The following is a 23,635-nucleotide window of genomic DNA, read 5'->3' as shown; positions in this document are numbered from 1 at the left end:
CGCCTTCATTACCGCAGAAGGATTCCCAATTGTTGCTACTGTCAGCACCACGCCATTCATCCACTGCCATGCACAGCTGACCCGCAGACAAATCTAAGGGGCACAAACTTGATATGAGCCTTTTAATTTCTCCTTTTATAAGACATGATAAATTACAGTGCTAGGTAGCTAGAAAAAAAAATACCCAGAAAAGAAATACACTACTACAACAGGAAGAAGGGTGCCATGTCTGTGGTTGTACACTAATACAACATCCTAAAACGTTTACAGGGGCATTAAGTAATGCCATTTCTGCACTCAATGCTTGAGTAATAGAACAATATATATGTATAATAGTTGTTTGGTTTTTTACATAATGAATATGACAAAGAATGGATAAAATTATATAATTTGGCTCATTTGTGGATTTAAACATGGTCAGTTCTACTGAATAATGACTTCCCTTCATTCTCAATGTAATGAGATTATATTTTAAATGAATTCTAATTTAACAGGACCATGCTGGCTAGTAAAGCTGGACGCTGTGCTACTAACATGCAGCTGAGCTCAGCTTCTGGGTTTGACGCTTCGCAAATCAAAGTATGCCAATTTTCTCATCACGCCCTGTCCCGTTCTAGAACCAGTGCTCTTTGCTTGCATTAAAAAAATAACGTGAGCATTTTGCTCAGACTGTAGAACCTTGTTATGGTGTAAATTTGGCAACTTTGCAAAAAACGCAGCTATACATCATTCATTATTTGACATATTCTACTGAAAATCTCAAGGTATACTAAATCGCAAAAGCAATTCCCATATTCTGAGATTTGCTGATATACCTCCATATATAGAGAAGCACAAATCCAACAATACTAATGATGTAAATGCAGAACTAAAAGCCTACAACCAAAAAGGTCTGGCAGAGCAGAAATTTGATAAACAAAGGCACTTCATGAAAAAACAGGCTTCCTTTGGCAGTGGCACACTGAAAATCACCAAGCTCTTCAGGACGACCCGTTCTTCTGCAAGTGTTTGTCTACGGAGAATGAATGGCTGTATGCTTAGGTTTATGCGCCCGTTAGTAACGGGTGTAACTGAAACAGCCAAACCCACTAATTAGGAACGAAGTCTACGTACCTTTGACGATGTAGTGTGACATTTTTATCAGGCACACCTACCTGACTTAACACATCATAGAAAAACGTTTCGTAGGAGTGGCAAACCCACATTACACACAGTCCAACCTCAAAGTGGGCCGGACCAACCGTAATGGAAAAACCCAACACGGTGATCACGGAGGTACTAAATCCTCCCAATCACTCCTGTATGGTTTGTATATTTTAATATTTTGACTGAAGTTTGCTAATGCAACAGTGGAATCAGAATCTGCACTAGTGTCACTGTTTGGGGAGGAATTCTGCCCCCTCTCTGAAATAAGGATTTGATCTGAGTAGCTCTGCTTTTTCATTTGCATCAAAAATCTAAGCTAAATTTACCTGGCCGGCTGGATTACAACATTTATTGGGTCGGTTCAGGGCACGGGCCGCATGTCTGACACCCCTGGTTTACTACATTTACAAAATTAGTAACATGGATAGAAAAAGAACCGCTAAAACAACTTGATGCTAAAATATGAGCAGAAGTTCATTCCTGTATTTTGCAAAAGTGAAGCACATCTTCCTTCCATAAACCTTCTGATCTGTGATCTGCATCGCTATGACTATGACTGTTCTGCTATGGAATTTTGATTATCTGAAAATCTCATTTCCACCTTTGGCACAAACTTGTTTTCAAACAATGGACAAAGATCACATGCACATCAGGTCTGAAACACATCTGATTACCACAGGGCGTGATAGCAGCGATTTTAGGAAGTCCCATTCATTTCTTTTAGAGATCTAGCTAAACCTCAGAGTTCCTAATACGTACAGGTTTTCAATAATCATTTTACATGGCATTTACAGGTAAAGCAAACGTTTTACAAAACATTACACCATTACAATAACACTGTAGACATTCTGCAAGCCATTTTCTACACTGTGGCATCACATGGCCTAGAACGAAACATATCAGACACTTCCTCAGGGTTCACAGATGAAATGCAGGGCTTAATTATTGTAAACCAAAAGAACCCGAAATGAGCCAAACTAGCAGACAGACGCTGGGTGTACCAAGATATTCTATATATAATCTATAATCTATCAATTTTGCATAACTAAACGTGTTGCCTCGTGAGGTTAGCATCGATGCTCGACAGCAGCGTCCTTTGATGCATGTCAGTTTTCCTGAAACCAAAATAATACTCCCACACACATACTCCCTAACATCTAGTGTCAGACTGCTTATTAATTAATTGCTGTTCGTTTTTTTTGTCCCGCAAAACATTAGCACGTGGCTAATGACTAATTCAAACTGCAGCTCACGCAATAAGAAAACTGCATCCACTAAAAAAATGATGAATTCTTCAGCCCAACCTGATACCAGCCTGATCTGCTAGTGAAAATGCCCACAGTGGTCGCATTTTATTGTCTTGTAAAACGACCCATTGCTACATTCAGAGGAAAAGCGCCCTCTAGTGGTTGCGGAAAGACTACAGGCAACTTCTCGTAGAGACATCTCAGAACAGAGAATCGACCCACAACTGAGAGTCAACCCTTCAAACCCAGCGTTACTGTAACCAAGCCAAAACTTCAACTTAATCTACACCTAACCCTAACCTAAACCATAAATATCAGCCATTTCTTTGCAACAGAAAAGAAAAAAGTTCATCACCAGCAGGATCTTCTCCAACATTATCTCCCAGAGCTGTTTTTTCACTTCTTCGAGTGCATTAACAAGGGACTGCGCACCCTGAACCACGCGGGTTCGAATACACGTACCGTCACACCTCTGCTAGTTAGTGTCTCAACCTTTGATTTTCAAACATCTCAACATCTTCCTCCTGTGCATTCTTTCAGCCAGTCCTTTCACTAAGGTTCAGCCATGCACCGCGTTGGGTTTAGCAGGCTGTAATGCTCAATCAGGGCTTTTCTTCTTTATCGGATTTGTGTGTGTTTAGATATGCTTTTGGCACAGGATTTACAAGCGCCTTCCAAATCGCAATACAGAGCTGTTTTATGTTACAGCTGCTGCTTAGACCTCAAAGAAGCCCTCAGCAAATCAGATATTTGCTAAATCAGATTAAAACGACAGACGGTATCTAGTTACATTCACTCAGTTACATGTATTCGGAGTAAAACGTTGATGGGCATGTATTATTTTTAAAAGGGGCCCATATCCTTCTTATTCTTATTCTTATCGTATTGTTTTCGCCCACAGTTCACTAAGGATGCTGGTCTGTCTGTTTTTATGTACGAGAACCAGTCGCCCATTTCAACGCGCCCATTTTCCAATCTCTCTTTATCCCTTCAGAATTAACGGCCTGTTTTTCGCTGCTGCGTCTTCAAGTCAGACATGATTTTCGTCCTGATCGGCTTCCATAAGCCTGGGCTGAAACACTTTCGGCTAACGTCACTGTGAACAGGCGGGGATAAACCTCTGTGGGTTGGATAGGCAGATTTATGTACATACCTTTGAGACATGCCATTTTTGCCTATTCCCCCAGCTCTGACCTGTCAAGGCACAGACCCCACAAGATCTCTGAAGGTATCCTGTGATATCTGCCACCAAGACGTTAGCAGCAGATCCTTTAAGTCCTTTAAGTCCTGTCATTTGCAAGGTGGAGCCTCCAATGATTGCAACAGTGAGCCTTGGGCACCCATGACCCTGTCGCTGGTTCACTGGTTGTAGCACTAATTTTTGGAGATGCTCTGACCCAGATATCTAGCCATTCAAATCTGTCCCATGTAAACGTGGCTCAGATTAGGGCTGAACGATTTTAGAAACAAACGGACACTGCACTATATTTTTCTGCGATATCTAAACAACATACACCAGAATTTGTTACAATTTTGGAGAAATTTGACAATTTGAAGATTTAGTCAGAAGTCAATGACCCAACATATTAATAGTGCACCTGTCAAAGACTAGATGAAAATAAATGATATTGATACACAGCGTGCGTCTGGTGGATATGATATGGGAAATGAGAACTGTAGCATGATGTTTTTGAGGTCATTTGACTTATGGGACATCCTGCACGTCCTGCGATGTGACTACTGTGCATGCACAGATTGCGATGACGATGCTAAAATGATGTACTGTGCAGCCCTAGATCAGCCCTAGACTTTAATGGCTTTGTGGAAACTTTAATTTCAACTTCTAAGCAGATCAATTCATTATTTCATATAGTTTTAGTCATCGCCATACACATCTCTCACTTTGGAGCCTCAGCATTTTTATTTTAGACTGAAAATACCCCCAAATTAATCTTTTAGCTCACAGACACTAGGTGTACCAAGATATTTCTGCAGTGCTTCAGAGAGAACTTAAAGGCCAATTCTATCAAACTAAATGGTTTCCATACAGAGAAGTGGTTTGTTGTGAAACGAGCCATTCTAGAGAAATGGCAGAACTCACAGAGCGGTTATGTAAATCAGACGTCCGGAAAATCGAACGTCTCCAAAAGCTACATCACATAAAGGTATTATATATGAAATATACGGTGCCCGAGACACTGTTTTGCGATAGTTTTGTTAAGTGTTCAGCCTAAAGCATGCTTTTTAGAATACCTTCATAGTGGTGGTGCAGAGTTTTGTAAGTCTAAACTGACCCCAAGTAAACATATCTTTACCATTGCCAACATCACAGATACAACTCAAAGACGTGGAGGTTCACTGCTGGTTTTGCATCGTAAATAAAATAGCCTGGTACTCATCACAGCAACTGCGTAGAAACCGTCTCCTGTTTCTCAACAACACAACATCTCACATCAAACCAGTCTGAATGAGGTGGCTGACCTCTCAACCACTGAATTAGGCAGAAATTTCGACTTGAGTCCAGTAACAATGCTTTTACTGCAGTATGCATTCAGCCAACTCCACACACACCTCTGGATGCCAATAAAAACACCCTTTCTTTTTCTCCATTGCTAGTCTTTTCTGTTCTCTGCTCTGATTGCAGGGCAGTTCTAGAGAAATCCCACCGCACACATGACCAGGCTTATCTATATACAGCCTCGCCGCACCGGCCTTTGTGTTTTAATTGCTCGCTAAACCATTGCAAAGCTGAGGGCGGCACAGAGAGCCTCCACAGATATTCGGCTGGAGATTAAACTACTGGGCAGGGGTTCAAGGGACGGAGGAATGAACATTGAGCAACATTCTCTTTCGCTCTGTGCACCGTGATAAGGCCGACTTTGTACCGTTTTTTTGGTTTTGTGGGATTCAAGCTGAACAATCTACTGTCATCGCTGAGTGTCTGATGAAAAGTGCCAGGTTTAATTGAGATTTTAAAGGGTTGTTTAAGCCACGAATGCTGACATAATTACGACTGAAGCAGCAGCAATAGGCACCAATTAGTATCACACAAACGGTCCTGGTTTTCCTGATGGGGGGGGGAAACTTACAGCAGTTGCAATCGAACCCTTTAACTAACTTCCAAACCTGTTACATTTTGCCAATAGGTGTTTAATCATGAGGCTGTAAACAAGGTGATTAAGGAATGAACCTAGAGGGCTCTTCACTCCTACAATCACGCTCCTCATGTTCATTCACAATTAGGCGAAGGCGAAGGTAGGTAGGCAAAGCCGAGCTTCATCACAATGCACGTCCACAAGACCAGCTGAAAGGTTTTCGACTTCTGAGATTGGGAAAAATAAAGGCGCATCCCATCCTGCAGCTGGAAGCTCTCTGCGATAAATATTTAGTATTAAATCCTATTTTAATTCCTATTTTTCGAGAGTCTTTATTGGTAGGGAAGTCCTAAGCTGATCAAGTGGATTTAATGGATTGGGTATGGGCTATTTTAAGACCTATCTAGTTCTGATGCTTTGTTTTCTAATGCAGTTTCCTAGCAGAACACTACTAACGGACATAGTTTGTATGCCTGCAGCATAGACGAGCGTTCTCAGAGGGTAATAGAACAGGTTGGGAATTATTTTGCAGTGGAAAAAATTTAAAATAAACATAACTTAATATCTGAGGTTCTAGTGATCTGACTGCATTTAAGCCACCTGTCCATCTTCCTCTGTTTTTGCCAACTGTGCAAATACCATGTACGGGTAGAGCTGGGCAATATGATGATATGTTATCGTATCGTGATCAATTTTGTTATTGTGATGCACAATCTACTTTTCTTTTAGTGTTTAATAAACACTGATCAGCTGCAGGTTTCATTATAAACTGTGTAATTACACTGGTTTAATTAGATGAAGTGCGGCAGATGCTGATGTACGGGAGAATATCTGAAGAGTAGTTTTTAAGAATCTGTCTCTACTGATGTATTTAGTCTGTGGTAAATATTGTGTATTGAGACAAATGTCTTTAAACATTGTGAAATTATATATTTACCATATATATATGGTATTACACTGCCTCCACATCTTCACGTCTTACAGCTGGTTAGAAACTAAACTAAAGCGGAAACGCTCCGTTGTACCAGCGGGAGCACCGCACGCCTTTCTTGGTTTACACCAGCACTGAACAGCACATTCAAAACAGAGAGTTGTAGACTAATGAATGTTATGGAAACTGATTACAAACATATTATAATTACCCAAAAATCACAAAAAAGCCATATTAGTTCTATATCAATTAGCAGCACATCTTACCTAAAATGTGTGGATATTATGCATAAAAACACAAAGATCGAATGGGTATCGTGCAAGCATGAAAGTATTTGGACTAAACTGGACTCTTCTTACTTGGATGTGGTGCTCCACAACCCTCTGCTCTTCGATGTGCTGTGTGGGAAAGCTAGTTAGCTATCAGTGTTTTTCAACCCTCATCCTGGAGGCACCTCACCCTGCACACTGTAGAGCTCTCCCTGCTCCCAGCACGCCTGATTAAACTAATTAGCTCATTAACAAGCCCTTTCAGAGTTGCAGGGGGTGTGTTAAAGCAGGGAGTCCACTAAAATGTGCAGGGTCAGTTGTGCCTCCAGGACCAGGGTTGAGAAACACTGCTCTAAATAGCTCGAAATAAGGTTAAATAGCCTGTTTTGAAAGCTGGGTTAGCACACCCAGCCACTTCACTGCCCTTTGTGATGAGTGTCCGCAGCAGTAGCCCACTCCATACCGCACACACGGTGACACTTTTGCCGCAAGTCAGTTTGTGAGAAGCCTGCCATGCTAGATCTGACCTAGTCGACTGTAAAGTAAGTCGACTTAAGTGTTAATGCGAAACAGAAATGTCTAGTAGCAGCAGCAGCTCAGCCACAAGCAGCAGACCACAAACCCAGAGGAAGGCCAGAGAAGCTGCAGCATGTACAAACCGCAAAGACATTCAGCACAGTTATATGCTTCTAATTTCATGGAAACCGTTCAAGGAAGACCTTGATTTCCTGGTCCAGCATGACTGCACCCCTGTAAACAAAGCACGGCCCTTAAAAGACAAGGCGCAGGAAACCCTGGAGGAGCTCCAATGTAACCCCACTGCACAACTTCGTTCTCAAGCCAGGCCCACTCCTCCAACATCACTGCCTGGCCTCACAAATGCTCTTTTGACTCTACAGACACACTCCTGGAAGAAAGCCTTCCCAGAAGAGTGGAGGCTGTCCTGGCCCTGCAGAGGAAGTACTCCATCCCAGCACTGTGTCGGGACCTTTCCATACGGCTAGCCTTCGCTCTGTCTCGAAAGCCTCCCAACGTTCCCCGAGAGTGGTCCACAGTGCGTCCTGTGGTGAACAACTCGGGGAGGACAGGGAGGCCTGAGAGGAATAGGAATAGGAAAGACGCCAGGGAGGAAATGAGTCAGCTGGGCAGGGAAGAGGGAAGAAGGACGGTTGCTGACCAAACGACAACATTCAGCTCTGCGGTGCGAGACTCCTTACGGCGTGCCATTGCTTTCCTGCGCTTCCACCATGTCCTCACCAATGCACTCGGTCAGAAGCAAACTTTCCTGTCCGCGAAGGGTGGAAGGCCAGCTTCCTCTGCTGTCCGCGGTCCAAGGGCTTGTGCAGCAGGCCTGGCTGTATTAAAGCATAGGGAAACAAACACTCTCGGCCAACCTCCGTCCTGCGAAAAGCACACAGAGGGGTTTTGTACTTTGTGAAACGCTTCACTGTGTTGCAACCGCCATAATCTGCTGAATCTGAGATAATGAGCATTTATATGCCTCTGTGTGTGTGTGTGTGTGTGTGTGTGTGTGTGTGTGTGTGTGGACCACAGCAAAGACAAAGTGCCATTGCTTTCTGCTTATTACAGCCCTGCCTGGCTAGCTAGCTGTATACAGGGCTGGTAGATGGTACCTAGGTCGGATTACTGGCCACCTTTATTACAATGTTGGTTTATTACAACGTTAGTTACATAGTTATAACAGTAGAAAGCCTAAATAATACCGTTGTAAGCATTTTATTCACAATATAATGCTGCTGACAGAAACACAGCTAGCTATAGCACTAACACGGTGTAGTATTAGCTAGAAATACTGCAAAAACTGCTGTTTTTAACGTCCATGCTTACCAGTATATTCGCCTGCCATTCCTGACCCTTAAGCCTGCTAACGCGGCTAGCTGCCCGCCTGCCTGCCCGCCTGCCTGCCCGCCTGCCTGCCCGCCTGCCTGCCTGCCTGCCCGCCTGCCTGCCTCAGCCCCTGGAGACGCGGAGGGCCGCCGAGGTGCCTCTGGCCGCGGGTCTGCGGGAACGAGAGACTATCAGGGCGATAAAACACGGCCGTTCAAGCTGTTTTATCTACTTGGCAATAATGTGGCACTGCATTTACTGCATTTCCAGCTCCAGCTTGTGTAGAAAAGCAGCGCTATCAGGCCGTGGAGAGGCTCGGAAGTGGCCGGCTAAGACGTTAGCTAGCGCCGTAAACAGCAACCTGTTACTGAGCCCGGCTACAGCCCCGGCTACAGCCCCGCTACAGCCCGGCTACAGCCCCGCTACAGCCCCGCTACAGCCCCGCTACAGCCCGGCCGCCTCCACACGCCTCCCCGTCGCCGGACCTGGACCATAGAGCTAGCTAGCGATCACACAGCGCAAGTAGTTTGGTGTCAAACCTGCGGAAAGGTGATGGAGTAGCGGGGTTCCTGCCCTCTTTTCCGGCCCAGGCTGTAACGTCCCGCTCGGCTGCTCGGTGTCTGTGCGCCGCGGGGGGAAAGCTTCTCCATAACAACCAGGCAGGGGGAGGACCCGGCGCTGCCGCTGCGCCTCGACTGCGACTGCGCGGCGCTCCGCCAGGGGGCACCACCAGCGCAGCCTGTTTAAAAGCCATGGAGGTAAACGCTGAAGCTTGGACACCTCAAAAAGCTTGGTGATTTAACCGATGCAGCAGGAACCTGAGGGAACTCAGGAACCCAGCTCTATCAGCACTGCATCCACCTGCTGACCTACAAAGCTACCTAATCTCTTTGCTTATCGCAAAACCATCACGATTACTTAGGTCACAGGGTGCTGGTAACTTACTACTTCCCAGACTTCAGAAAGCCTCAGCGCGGGGAAGAGCCTTTTCATATGAAGCCAGAAATGAACCTTCCACATAACTGTCAAGGCTCAGACTCAGAGTGTCCGTCTTTAAGACTAGGCTGAAAACTAGTCCTAAAGCTAAGCTTTCAGTAATTAATGTTGCAGATCCAGGGGTTCATGGCCTCAACTGTGGAGGCAATTGTGGTACAGGGTGCTCCCATGTCTGTGCTACCTTCTGGCTCTCCTTTATAAGAGGCTGCCCACATGTCTGGCCTGACCACTGCCGGCCTAGCTGCCCACCGAAGTTTACATGGAGTCTAATTATTTGCTACTATCATTATTTTTACCACCGTTAACCATCATCACTCTCATTAGTTTTACCATCTCTACTATGATTATGTTAGTATATTATGCTATTATATATTATTATTTTGAGTAGGTTTCACCAGTGGAGGATGGGTCCCCCTTGTGGTTCCTCCCCCGGTTCCTCCAGCTCCAGTTTTTTCTTGCTGTTTTTAGGTTTTTGGGTTTTGTTGATTTCCTGTCCTATTACTAGATTCCCGTAGCTGCTTTGTGACGTTGTTGTTGTAAAGAGCGCTCTACAGATATATTTATAATTGAATTTGAATTGTCTATATGTCCAAATAATACAAAAAAATTAATAAATCCTTCAGTGGGTGAATCCAGAGTGATCCACCAGGGGGTGACCCCCAAAAGATCCATCAGGGGAGAACTCCAAAGTGACCTATCAGACATCCCCCGGGTTGACCCCAGAGAGATCCATCACATAGCGACTCAAGGGAGATCCATCAGAGAGTGATCCCAGAGGTCTGTCCGGGTGTGACGACATCAAGATGGATCATCTAGGTGGAGACATTGAAGCAGTCCACCAGGGAGCAACACTGGAGTGATCCTTAGCAGTCCAGCAGGGGTGGACCACCACAGCGAACCACCAGGAGGTGCCAGCAGTTTATTGAGTGCGAGGCACTGAAGAACTACAGCAAGGAATTGAATCAATGGTATCTGATTTTATCCTTTCATCACCATATATTGTATTTCCTATTGACTCAATTTCCTATTAAGTCATTTGCAGTAAGAAGGGCGGCTGTAACACCAGTACAAACTCCCAGCTAGAACCCTAGAACGCTAACGCTGGGTGATTTTCACCCACACAATTTTTATCATGTGATTTTCATTGTGTTGCTTGGCACTTTGGGTAGCTTTAGGGCACTCATTGATGTCATTAATGGTATGGTTGATTCCCTCCTCCCATCTGTGGCACTACTGCTAGAGAGGTTGGACCGGTGGCAGCAGAAAGCGGAGGTCCCTTAGTGAGGTGTGCTGACTGCCCCACAGGCTCGGACAGGAAGACACGACACAGGTGTCACGTCTGCCATCGACCAGTGTGCCCCTTCGCCATTACTACCCTGCCTGTACTGACTGCATATGTAAGACATAAGGTGAGTTAGAATTGTCCCAGAATTTGCATATAATCCTTAATTAGTATAATGGCAATGAATAAATATCAATTAATGGTATTTTCTAAGAAAATTCCTAGAATCAGAAGAATTTGGTCATTTTTTGTCTCTCTGTCCCACAGTTATCAGTGATGCAGGAAGACTGTGCCTTTACCAGACAGGGCTCACATGTCCCAGGAATAGGGGGACCAAAGACCAAGTTCCCAGCAGCATTATTTTCTTTGTTAGGACATTACTTGTTAAGGATTACCCGATTTTCCAATAATGTTTCTGTCTTTTTATAGGGTCATCCATGGTACCCTTTTTTTATTTTATGCGATGTTGTATGTTGTACAATTAAAGAAGGGTTCCAAAACTTGTCATACAGTGTTGTACTTTTAAAATAAATGAATGAAAACTATATTTTATCTGGAATTTTATACCGGGTAAAATATACCCAACGTTAGTGATGGTGTTACTAATTTTAACGTTAGTGTTCTAGGGTTCAGCACAATGTTTATTGAGTGTATTTAAAAAACAAAATGTTTCTTCATGGTCTAAACGCTACTGTGTCAAGACAAGTAGCCATATACTGTCACATAAAAATCGGAAAAATAAAAAAATGAAAATGAAAGAAAATGTAAATAAATAAATAAAATAATAATAATAAAGAAAATGTTTCAGTTCAAACAGGGCTAATGCTAAAGTCATTTGCAGTAAGAAGAGTGGCTGTAACCCTAATACAAACACCCAGTTCTCAAAAACACCCAGCTCCTATTTAGCACAATGTTTATTTATTTTATTTAAAGTAAATTAAAAAAACAAATATGGAGAAGAAAATATATAGCCCTATCTATAGGCCCATTTATCCTGAAATTTACACACAGATTCACATTGTATGAAATATTACGGAAAAAATTACGGAATTACGGAAATATTACGGAAAAAATATTACGGATTTTTGGTGCGATGATGATCATATTTTTATATATAAAAGCAAAACAAGCATGTGATGAATGTATCCATTACACAACAAGTTTTAGTTTCACACACTTGAATTCCAGATCTCTGTAATGCAGCTTTTACTAGTAGAAACTCTGGTTTCAGCTATCAGATCTTTTCTAGGATTAATATCAGATCATTCGGACTGATCTTATTGTCAGGACGACATATCCTTCATGTCATTTTGACTAGTCATGTGTAAAAACATTACAGTTACAGGTATTAAAAATGATGTTTTTACTAATACAAATATTACTTATGTAGTTCCAGATATTTACAGTTCGATTAAAAGTATAAGTAAAAACTAAAAAAGTAGAAATCTTACAGAGACTGCACATATCCTAAATACACATTACAACTAGTCAAAACGACATTAGGGATGCCCTGAATCAGCATTCAGGACTTTTTACTAGTACGATATATCGTACAATATATTGTACATCTCTGTAACTGATGTTTTTACTAGTAAAAGTGTAATTATTGATAGGAGAAGGTGAAATATACATAAATCATCAATACATATCTTAATACTGACAACATTTCGTAGCTGAAATGAGAGTTTCTACTAGTAAAAACTGCTTTACAGAGATTTACAGAGACAGAACTTGAATTTGAGTTGAATTTCAGGCTAAAATGACTTTCCATAAAGCTACTCAGTGTAAATATCTGCTCATTTTTTTTATTCTACTAAATATTTTAATGATTTAAGACACTTTCTGTAGATAATAATTACTAACAATTACTTAAAATGGCTTAACAATTACTTAACACATATAGACAATACAGTTACAACAATCTCATAATGGGAAACTAAATATTCTAAATATTATAATATTATAAATATTAATTTTTGAATATATGAAAATGACAGAAAATCAAATCAGTTTTGAGAGGCAATTAATAGAAGGTAGAGATTTTTATAGTCCTAAAAAATGGTTCTTTTGACAGTGGAAACTCTCTCTCTCTCTCTCTCTCTCTATATATATATATATATATATATATATATATATATATATATATATACTGAATTAAAGTACAGTAATGAAAGCCTTGTTACCTTATTACTTTCCATCTCTGCTCGCAGGACGATGTCCAGCCCGACCCCAGGACAGTGATAACCCTTTAATCTGGAGATTACTGGAGCGTGCTGCCCTGTCACTGCAGTGACGATCTGCAGAGGGGTTGTTGGAAACGAGGCGTCCTGTTTTACGGCCAGTGCAAGACTCGTCTTTCATCCTGATCAAATTCAGTCTGACCTCGTCGTTTGGTCAGGAGAAAAAAAAACACACTGGCAGAGTGGGGACACATCATCCTGAGAAAGTCCCCCCAAACCCATTCAGTTATGTCGGAGTCTGGACTGTGGGGTGGTCAGCCCATCGCTGTGACGATCAGCTAGGCCACAGTGTTTAGACGTCCTCTCACAGTGGACGGGTGGACAGGGAGGCCTGTGGTTTCTTTTAGATCTGGAGCGAGAGGAGGGGGCAGTTTTAGTGGTCGGCCTTATATATCTTATAAAATACAACATTTTCTTCAGCTCTCTATGGGCTTCTGGTGGTATATCAGCGCTAAGCTAACAGCAGTGGGTTCTAGATTAAACATGGACGTTCAAGGCTTAGCACGATATGGAGCTTGTAACACACTACATGCTACATCATCGTAGCTTGAATGTAGCAGTTTAACGGTGGGATTAAGAGCCCTGCTAGGAAGCAGCTTCTGTTGTTTTCCAACAACTGACTAAATCCTGGTTGGGCTACCGCTCGCATTTACGGTCAGTGCCTGGTCAAAACTGGTTCTTAGCCACTGGAAATCAGAGTGTGATGGGTTGATCTCTCTGTTAGGTCCATATTATGATGGATAATCATCGCCACATTAGCCAGTTCTGCCAGGAAAGTCCCAACCAATGAGAGAGCTTGCTTGCTTGCTTTAGCTGTATCAACTCAGATACTGCTGAGAAAGCAAAATCCTGATTGGACAGTTTTCTGTTTCGCAGAGTTTAAATAGAAGCACGATTCCACTGAATAATAAATAACTAAAATCCCAGAAATCTAATTTCTCAATTTCCCGACATTGTTAGGCCTGCTTTGAAGAACTGGCCACTGATTTATGGATATTTATTTCTTTTATTTTGTGTTATTTATTTATTTTTATTTTTTACCATTTAACAATTTATTTCCTTGTCATGAATTTGAATACAGATTTGATTTTGCATCATCTATCAAACATGGTGGAGGCACTGTTACAGCATGGTCATGCATAGCTGCCAATAGACCTGATGTTGTTTGCTATGCTAATGTTGTTTGTTAGCATCTCTTATTATAAACTAAGGAAGCACACATCAGATATCAGACATGTCCATTATTTCGTTAGGCCTGCTTTGAAGGACTGGCCACTGAATTATAGATATTTATTTCTTTTATTTTGTATTATTTATTTATTTATTTATTTTTTACCATTTAACAATTTACTTCCTTGTTATGAATTTGAATACAGATTTTATTTTGCATTAAAATATCTATTTAAAAAATCTGAATCAGAAAAAAATGTGCAGCAGTAACGCTGCATCATCTATCAAACATGGTGGAGGCACTGTTACAGCATGGTCATGCATAGCTGCCAATAGACCTGATGTTGTTTGCTATGCTAATGTTGTTTGTTAGCAACATTAGCATAGCATCTCATCAGATATCAGACATGTCCATTGTTACTGGCCACTGAATTATTTATTTTATATTGTATTATTTATTTATTTATTTATTTATTTATTTATTTTTACAATTTAACATTTTACTTCCTTGTTACGGCGTCTTAGGATAAGTCCGAACTCACTCCTGTGAGGTGAAATTGCTGAATTCCAAGAGACTGCATACAAATAAAGCCAGCGTCTTGGCCTTTAACCTTATTTCCATCTCCTTTGTCCATAAAGGAATAGCACAAGCAGTAGTCTTGGGTAAGAGTATGCTTTTGAAGGACTGGAGGATGATCCAGACCCGGCTGATGTCTTGATGTCTGCTGGCACTGAAAGAAAAGTTAAGACTTAGATTTGGGACAACGGGGCAAACAATGCAGGCCTCCTTCCGCCACTCTCAGCAGGGTCCATGGACCTTTCACCTTTACGTCTCAGCGTCCGTGGGGGGCTCCTTCAGCTGAGCTGGGTTTAGCCGATAAGGCCAGCCAACACGGTGCATGTATGTGTGTGTGTGTGTGTGTGTGTGTGTGTGTGTGTGCAACTCAATCCTGTTACCGTACAGACCGGCTCCTAAAAGCAAATATACAATGACACAATTGATTAGTCATGTCTTGAGCTGAAGGTAAGCTACAGATCATTAGCCAATCATTTACTAACTAAGCACTGTATGGAAATATGTACAGATATTTATAGATAGACTTGATCATCAGCATTGCATATAAATATGAGAAGACGCCTGTAGGTTTACTGGTGTTACAGGATTTCTTCTTTGGTGACAAAAAAAGCCAATCTAGCCAAGTCAAGAACTCTCACTCTGAGGCAGGCACATCATTGTCAAAGTCTACAATCTGGAGACGACGTCGTGAATCTGAATAGAGTCAATTTTATTCGACGATACAAACCAATGGAAACTCAAGACAGAACAGAAAGACCAGATTCGACTTTGCTTTAAAAAATATTATAAAAAAAAAACAGAAACAGAAGCAGAAGCAATACTGTATCATCTATCAAACATGGTGGAGGCACTGTTACAGCGTGGTCATGCATAGCTGCCAATAGACCTGATTGTCTGTCAGCAACATTAGCATAGCATCATATTATAAAGTAAAGCAGCACACATCAGATATCAGACATGTCCAGACTGATCAACTGTATGTTGGTCAACACGATCAAAACGATTTTTAGGCCCGAAAAAAAATTGCATGAAACTGGTAACAGTCCAAATCCAGTGTTTGTTAGCAACATTAGCATAGCATGTTTTACTGTGAACTAAGGAAGCGCACATCAGATATCAGACATGTCCAGACTAATCGACTGCATATGAGGTCAAAACAAAGATTTTTAGGACCAGAGAAATTAAAAAAAGGATTTTAGCGTCAAACTGGTGACAGTCCGAGCCCAGTGTCTGTTAGCAACATTAGCATAGCAGCTCATATTATAAAGTAAAGAAGCTCACATCAGATATCAGACATGTCCAGACTGATCAGCTGTATGTTGGTCAACACCGATTTTTAGGACCGAAAAAAAATTGCATGAAACTGGTGACAGTCCGAGCCCAGTGTCTGTTAGCGACATTAGCATAGCATGTTTTATTTGGGGTCACACATCAGCTATTAAACATGTCCGGACTGATCAACTGCATATGGGATCAAACTAAATTTTTAGGACCGAAAGAAAAAACTACTACAAAACATTTCAGCATTAAACTGGTGACAGTCCGAGCCCAGTGTCTGTTAGCAACATTAGCATAGCATCATATTATAAAGTAAAGAAGCGCACATCAGATATCAGACATGTCCAGACTGATCGACTGCATATGAGGTCAAAACAAAGATTTTTAGGACCGAAAGAAATAAAAAAAATTATTATTATTATTATTATATATTAATAAAAAATAATAATATATATATAATATATATATTATATATATAAAAAAAAAACAAATTTGCATGAAACTGGTGACAGTCTGATCCAGGTGTTTGTTAGCAACATTAGCATAGCATCATATTATAAAGTAAAGAAGCGCACATCAGATATCAGACATGTCCAGACTGATCAGCTGCATTCTGGGTAAGTGATCAATCGTACTGATCAGATTTTTTTTGATGAACTATTTATTTAAGGTAAACCACATGCACGCGCACACCAACATACAAAAACTAAAAAGCCACCCCGGTCTGAACGGTAGCTGCTTTGGACCAATCAGCGCTCGCCTCCGAGTCTAATTAGAGCGCGTGCTGCAGGTGAGGGGGGCGCGGCCACAGCCTGGCCGGTTCACAGCGCTGCTGCTCGACTGGACGACCTTCACCAAACCGAGCGGAGCCAAACCGAGCGGAGCCAAACCGCCGTTTAATCGCCTCTCCAGGCTGACAGCTGTCATTTATTCGACCGCACGCAGGGCAGAGTGCTCCCTGAAGACGTTCCCCAGGTAAATTTACCCCAACCAGGGGAGGTGGATCAAAGGGGAGGCAAAAACCAAAGCAGAGGGAGAGGGAGAGGGAGAGGGAGGGTGGTAGCTTAGCTAACCAGGCTCCTTTCGTCCCCTTCATAACAAGACATGGGTGTAATTCAGCTAGCTGCCTCCCTCCTGTGGATTCCCCAGTCCAGCCTCATCCAGTTCCCTTTGCTAATTAGAGAGTAATGGCCCCTAGCCTCCTGTCTAGCCCCCCCTCCCCCTCCCCCCCACGGTCCCACTGCACTGTCCATTTACTAAAACCTACATACAGGGCACTCTGGACCCTTCTGTCCCCCACTCTGAGTCCATAAGGTGTAGCTTTCAATCGTCCCCATTGTGTTTTCCCCTGGCATGTAAAACAGGACCCCCCCCCCCCCCCCCTGGCCTGCAGGGTCGTCGACCAGGCAGCTAATCCAACTTGTTTTCACTGTCTCACTGAGAGGTAAGAGCCCCCCACATTAGCACTGCATTATCCTGCACAATGGCAGCAATCTGCACCCCCACAAGTCCAAGGGCTGCTATGCATATTCTGGAATATCTACCCCATTGTGGCTAGCTACCAACCCAGCTACTGGGACCCCCCCCAACACTCCTCTATTGCAATTTTTACACCCCTCCTCAGGTCATTAGCTGACCCTTCTTGAGCTTATGTTTATTATAGGCCTGCTCCGTCCCATCGGTGGATGGTTCGCCTGTTGATATACCAAATAGTGCCAAAGGCCTACAAGGTGAACTACTGGGGTCCACGCTGATCCACCCCACCCCACCCCACCCCATCCCACCCCATCCTGCACTGTGAGGGAGGCTGGGATCTCTAATTTAGGATATATATACCCCTCAGTAGGGTCAAATAAGTACACTAGAGCACACTAAGCACTCGGGTGTGCAGGAACGTGGCACAGGTCAGTGTGCAGGCCCCTTTTTAGGGGGGCGTAGTGTTGTTGCGTAGGCCCTATTATCATTAGCTGTTGGTGCTGGACCTCATGCCGCACTTAATAGGCCGAGGGATGTGCACATTCTTGCTAATTGTAGGCCGTTAATATCCAGAACACCAGGACTGTAACGATTCACAGGCCCGCATTTGTTTCACACATCGACCCACCGCTGATGTAAACCGCGCCCCCCCCTCACCATACCGCTACCACCATGCGTTATTTTATTTAAGCTGAATTTAGGTGATATTCAGTGATTATAGAGATTTTAGGAGGTGTGTTCTGGCCTGCAGGTGCCGACCTCTGTGTGTTTATTAGACGCACCACTGTATGTATATTGTTCCTTTGTTTATTGAATGCAACAAGTCCCTCCATCCTGCAATTCATTTTTTTTGGGTCTTCCCCCACAGAGATTTCGGCCGTTTTGATAGAGGGTCACCCTCCCCCTTCCAGGAGCCGGTGAGTCTTCTGCTGGTGTGACTTTGGTTCATCTCAGTACTTATCTTTGTGCTTACTATAAGCAAACTCCCCCGGTGCTGGGGAATTGGAGAGGAGGGGAGATGGCCCTTGGGGGAGAAGAAATGAATGAAGGGGGGGGGTCTTTTTTTTTTTTTTTTTTTTTTTTTTTTTAATTGCTTTAGGGTTTAATATGATCTCAATAAAAATGCATTAAAGGATAAATCCGTGAGAAATAAAGGTTATAAAGGTTATTTTAATATAAACTGACTGACTTTAGTGCTTATTTACTACTAAATTAGCATGTTCTGGTGGTGGTGTAAATACGCCCGGGCCTAGAGAAGGCCTAAATAAATGCAGAGTGGTTTCAAAAAGTGGAGAAAATTAATAAAAATAAATAAAAATAAATAAATAAAAACCCTAAAAATGAGCTGAGCTGTTTTTTTTTTTTTTTGTTTTGTTTTGTGTTTTTTTATTTTTATTTTATTTATTTTTTTTTGGGGGGGGGGGGGGGGTAGGAAAGTTTTTGGAGTAGTTTCAGCTCTGCTCACATGGGTTGTTTTCACCCCCCCCCTATCCCCTCTCTCCCCTCCTCTAATGGTGATCACTCACTCCAGCGGAGGCGATGGCCCCCCATTCTGCCCCCCGATCACCGCAGCAGGACTTTACATGAAACTGTTAATTGTCGCCCCTCAAACAGAGACGAACCTGGAGCCAGCGGTCTGCCCGGGGGTAAAGGACCGACTCCCCGCTCCTCCTTCTCGGGGTTAATCAGCATGACAAAGCTCCGGGCGGTCCCTGGGGTCTGCCTGCCCGCAGCCCCAGGAGACCGTCACCTTGACTCGAGCTATGCCCAGGCGAGGCGCGCCCACAGCGGCTTAGTGGAGGCAGGAGCCCTGCCGCGGGGTCCTCAGACCGCCGCGCCGATGGAGGAGAAGAGTCCGCCGCCCCACGAGCCGCCAGGCTCCCTCTACCCGGGGCAGGCGGGCAAGCAGCCCAGCTCCTGGGACCAAAATGGGAACGGCAGCGGGGGGAAGAAGAAGAACTACCAGCGCTACCCGAAGCCGCCGTACTCCTACCTCGCCATGATCGCCATGGTCATCCAGAACTCCCCGGAGAAGAAGCTCACCCTGTCCGAGGTCAGTGTAACGCCGGGGAGGGGACGGGGGGACGGGGGGACGCGGGTTAGGCTACTGTTAGCGCTGCTGGGGGACATGGGGAAAGTTTTTATATGTACAGGGCTGGGGGTCGTGCTGGGGGTCGTTAGCTGCTGATGCTGGGGGTTTGTGGGGTTTGCTGCGTACGGTCACTCGCCTTCGTGTAAAAGACCCCTCAAAAACAGGGGACAAAAAAAGAAGAGGTGTCCCAAGCCAAAGTTTGGGCACCCTGCGTGTGGTCAGTGCCTTGGTAACGTCCCCTTTGGCTGCAGCGGTGGGCCACCCCTGTTTCCTAACAGGTGTAGAAGTGTCCCTTTATGATCATTATGGATTATTATTATTAAATATGAAGCGTTTTTCAGCTTCGTCAGTCTGCAGGACGGTTTTCTTAATGCGTCAGACTCACCCGGTCGTTCCTTCCAAATGTTCTGAGGCTGAACTTTGTGGCGAGGACGCAGGAGCTGCTCGGCCGTGCAGGTGTTGCTGCACAGTAGAACAGTTCTGTGTCTCTCCAAGGGTTTCTCTGTCCTCCAGACATCGGCTTCACCTCCACCGACCCGTTAACTGACTGCCTTAATTGTGCTTAATTATTATTTCACTATTTGCATCACACGGCATTTTCTGGAGATGCTCGTGAACAAGACATAGCCCTAATGAACCAGTTGTGGTTGGTGAAGGTTTATTATTATTATTATTATTTATTTATTTATTTATTATTAATTATTATTATTGCTCCATTATTTTGTTTTTTGGAGAATATTGTTAGTTAAGTAATTAATTAATTAAATTAAAGCATGAACCATGTGACTTTTTGATGTCCTGAGCTACGATCATTCATTTGTATGGATATGGATTGATTATTTTTATTTATTTATTTAATGAAATGTCTTCTCTTGCTCAGTCTCCTCGTGTAGATGGATGGATAGCTGCTTGAATTGTGTAAAGAAACCCCATGTCCAACTACCCAAGAGGAAGTTGGCAGCGTTTCAAAAAAACGTCACAGACTATGTTTTGATGTCCAGCATCACAGATGGTCAGTGCTGTTGATGGTACGGCTCGATAACGTCCCTGTAATGCCTGCTTCTCTCCTTAGATCCTAAAGGAGATCAGCACTCTCTTCCCTTTCTTCAAAGGCAACTACAAAGGGTGGAGAGATTCGGTCCGACACAACTTGTCCTCGTACGACTGCTTTGTCAAGGTGTGTATGTTCAGTAGTGCAGGTTGCCATGTGTCCGTGTCCATGCAGTAGCTTGAGGAGGAGGGGGGGACACCTGTGGACATCTGTGTTGATTATGATAAATCTGATCACGCAGGCTGTGCTGAACTGTGGTGCTCAGCTGCTTATCTTATCTTTTAAACCAGCTTCACCAACTGACACCTTTTTTTTCCCCCCTCTCTTTCTGTCTCAGGTGTTGAAAGATCCTGGAAAGCCTCAGGGCAAAGGTAATTTCTGGGCAGTGGAAGTTAGCAGGGTTCCTCTGGAGCTGCTAAAGCGGCAGAACACCGCAGTATCCCGCCAGGACGAGACCATTTTTGCCCAGGACCTTGCCCCTTACATTCTCCAAGGGCACCCCCACAGACCGGAAACGCTCCCGCCCGAACCGCCGCTGCCTCACGTCCCCACCCGTCATGCGTCCCCTGCTCCAGAGGACCCCTACCGCCCTAAACTGGACTCCTCCTTCGCTATCGATTCGCTCCTCCACAGCATCAGGCCGGCCAGCGCTGCCGAAGACGGGATCAGGGCCAGAGACGGCTGGGGGTTAGAACTTCCCCCTCACGGCCGGCCCGCGTCTCCGTCGCGTCCGCGCTACTCCTCGTCCAATCGGAGCGCGTCGGCTAGCTCCACCAGTCCTGCTTCGTCCTCGTCGGACGAGGACTGGAGGGGGCTCTCGAGGTACGGCAAACGAGGAAGTGACGGAGACCCGGGCTCGGACGGATACGATGACTCTTGCCTGCCACCTAACAAAATCTCGAGACGTGGCTCGGCCCCTCCTTGGGAGTTGCCGACCTCTTACGCGAAATACACCCCTCCCAATGCAGTGGCGCCTCCAAGCATGCGGTTCAACGGCAATCCGTTCATGCCGCTCGGGGGCATCCCGTTCTACGGCTACGGCGGCCCTCACGTGGCGCCCAATCACTTCGGCGGCCACGCGTACTGGCCCCTCCTACCGAGCGGCCGCGTCTCGTTACAGGCCCCACCCCTCTTGATGGACTTGGACAGCATGTTGCAGTCGGTTCCGCCCAACAAAAGCGTGTTCGATGTCCTCGGAGCCCCAAATCAGACTGTACACCCACCCCCAACTCAGTATGCCCTGCAGAACGGACCTCCACTCAGCAGGTATTCGCAGTGCTAATGCTAATGAACTGTTTCCTCTAAACCTGTTCTCACACCAAGACGGGACCCAGTGTGGTAGCTGTTTCCCTAAAGACATTGACTGTGATACTGCACTGTGATGAGGCTTATTCTGGGCTTTTTGTTTCGTACAGACGTTTACTGGACGTTCCAGAGGACATATGCCAAAAAAAATCTATACAGCTCTCGAAATCTACCTCAGTACGACTGACTGACTGACAGGGACGACTGAATGTAGGGCAATGTTCACCAAAGACTTTGTACTGACAGAGTTTGCACTGTTACTTCTTTCTCTGTCTATGTACTTTTACTCCTCTAAGAAGTCTTTTTAAATGTTTACTACCTCAGCGTTTGAATGTCTTGCCTTCAAAATCGTGTTCCTTAAACAGGGTATGTATTTAAATGTTTTATTTTTAATCTTTGTTTTATTATTACAGACCATTAGAGACCAGTTTTAATGCTGGATTTTAATTTTTTAAATTCCACTGGATAATCTGTTGTTTTTTTTTTTTTGTTTTGTTTTTTTGTTTTTTTTGAACATATGAATTTGGATTTCTTGCACATTTAAGCTTTGCTTACTTTGGTTTTCTCCCAATTCGCAGTACTGTACTAAGACTGTTCAAAACCAGCAGCACAGCTTATCCATATGACCGATTCCATATTTAGTCCCGATGACCACCTGAGGCGTGGTGCTGCAAATAAATTGATAAAATAAACCGTCCAGTAGAAACTAGTCTAAATAGTCATGGTTGGCGTTTAAATGGCGGGACTGGAACTCGTCTAGTTGTTGCGTTATCCAGTGGATGGTATTTATCATACGGGTTACTGACCAGCTGGTCCATTTCTTCTGACCGTGTACCACCAACCCCCCTCCCCTCCCACCCCCAGCTTTGCAAACCATCCCAGGTTCTCAGTTCCTCATGCATCTGCCTGTGCAAGTGGGGCTGACGAGCTAAGAAGGTTGGTGCCTGTTTGTGTGGTTTGGTTGGGGGGGTGGGGGTTGATGGTTTGTCAATAGCCTCCTGAGCTATTCAAGGCTATGTGGTGAAAGTTATCTAGAAGTGGGCTAGGCTATCAGTGCAGATGGTTCTGACCTTACAACTTACAACCCCCCTTCTGAAAGTCAGGAGAACTCAGGGAAGTCCTGTTCAGGATGGCTTGAAAGTGTAAAACTCGCAGCACTAATGAAGTGTTCGACAATCCATTGTTTTACAATGTGTTTTAAATGTTTACAGGTTTGGACAGTGGTTAACTTTCCTATTAATGCAGCTAACCTGACTGTGAATGTCTATAAAACCTATAAAACTGATCAAGTTTCCGATCTGAGAATTGTGTGAATTTTGTTTTGACTATTTCTGACTCTGAATTTCGCACTGACTGGGAATCAAATGCAGTAGTCCTCCGTTATGGCTTTGCAAAGTCAGTAAAATGAGCTTAAGTAAGTCTTTAACGCGTTAAATACTGCCACAAATATTTTCTAATCCAAGTGAGGTTTTCTTACATGTCTGAAACTTGAATATGAAAATATACGTTATATGTTCTATTGGCATATGAGGATATCCTAACGCATCAGGAATTTGAATAGGCTGTGAAATAAGTGACCCTTATCATGGTTTATAAGTCAGATCAAATTTAACGCAATATTTTGGAGTTTGT

General features: G+C 43.8%; 2 protein-coding genes and 1 long non-coding RNA gene across 4 annotated transcripts in view; 2 read left to right on the top strand and 1 right to left on the bottom strand.

Annotated features, from left to right (window-relative positions):
* The window catches only part of ppp1r16a (protein phosphatase 1, regulatory subunit 16A), a 41,391-nt gene extending 32,208 nt beyond the window's left edge, over nucleotides 1-9,183 (bottom strand). The window contains exon 1 of one of the 2 annotated variants that reach the window (XM_072667444.1): nucleotides 9,076-9,183. The gene's annotated coding sequence lies outside the window, so the exon portion shown is untranslated. Of the gene's footprint in view, nucleotides 1-7,905; nucleotides 7,985-9,075 lie in introns of those variants that run through there. The other variant, XM_072667445.1, reaches the window with a different exon arrangement.
* A 111-nt stretch (nucleotides 9,184-9,294) lies between these two features.
* LOC140544296 (uncharacterized) lies at nucleotides 9,295-11,242 on the top strand. Its single transcript, XR_011978235.1, has 3 exons — nucleotides 9,295-10,500; nucleotides 10,773-10,941; nucleotides 11,082-11,242. It is a non-coding gene; the product is annotated as an uncharacterized lncRNA (long non-coding RNA).
* Nucleotides 11,243-19,066: 7,824 nt separating this feature from the next.
* foxh1 (forkhead box H1) lies at nucleotides 19,067-21,980 on the top strand. Its single transcript, XM_072667823.1, is given in 5 exon segments — nucleotides 19,067-19,156; nucleotides 19,158-19,232; nucleotides 19,234-19,608; nucleotides 20,720-20,824; nucleotides 21,036-21,980. Coding segments are annotated over 5 exon segments (1,590 nt in total).
* Nucleotides 21,981-23,635: the final 1,655 nt, after the last annotated feature.

This window comes from Salminus brasiliensis, chromosome 22, assembly GCF_030463535.1.
Source record: "Salminus brasiliensis chromosome 22, fSalBra1.hap2, whole genome shotgun sequence".
Lineage (NCBI taxonomy): Eukaryota > Metazoa > Chordata > Actinopteri > Characiformes > Bryconidae > Salminus > Salminus brasiliensis.
This window is presented reverse-complemented; position numbering and strand designations above follow the sequence as displayed.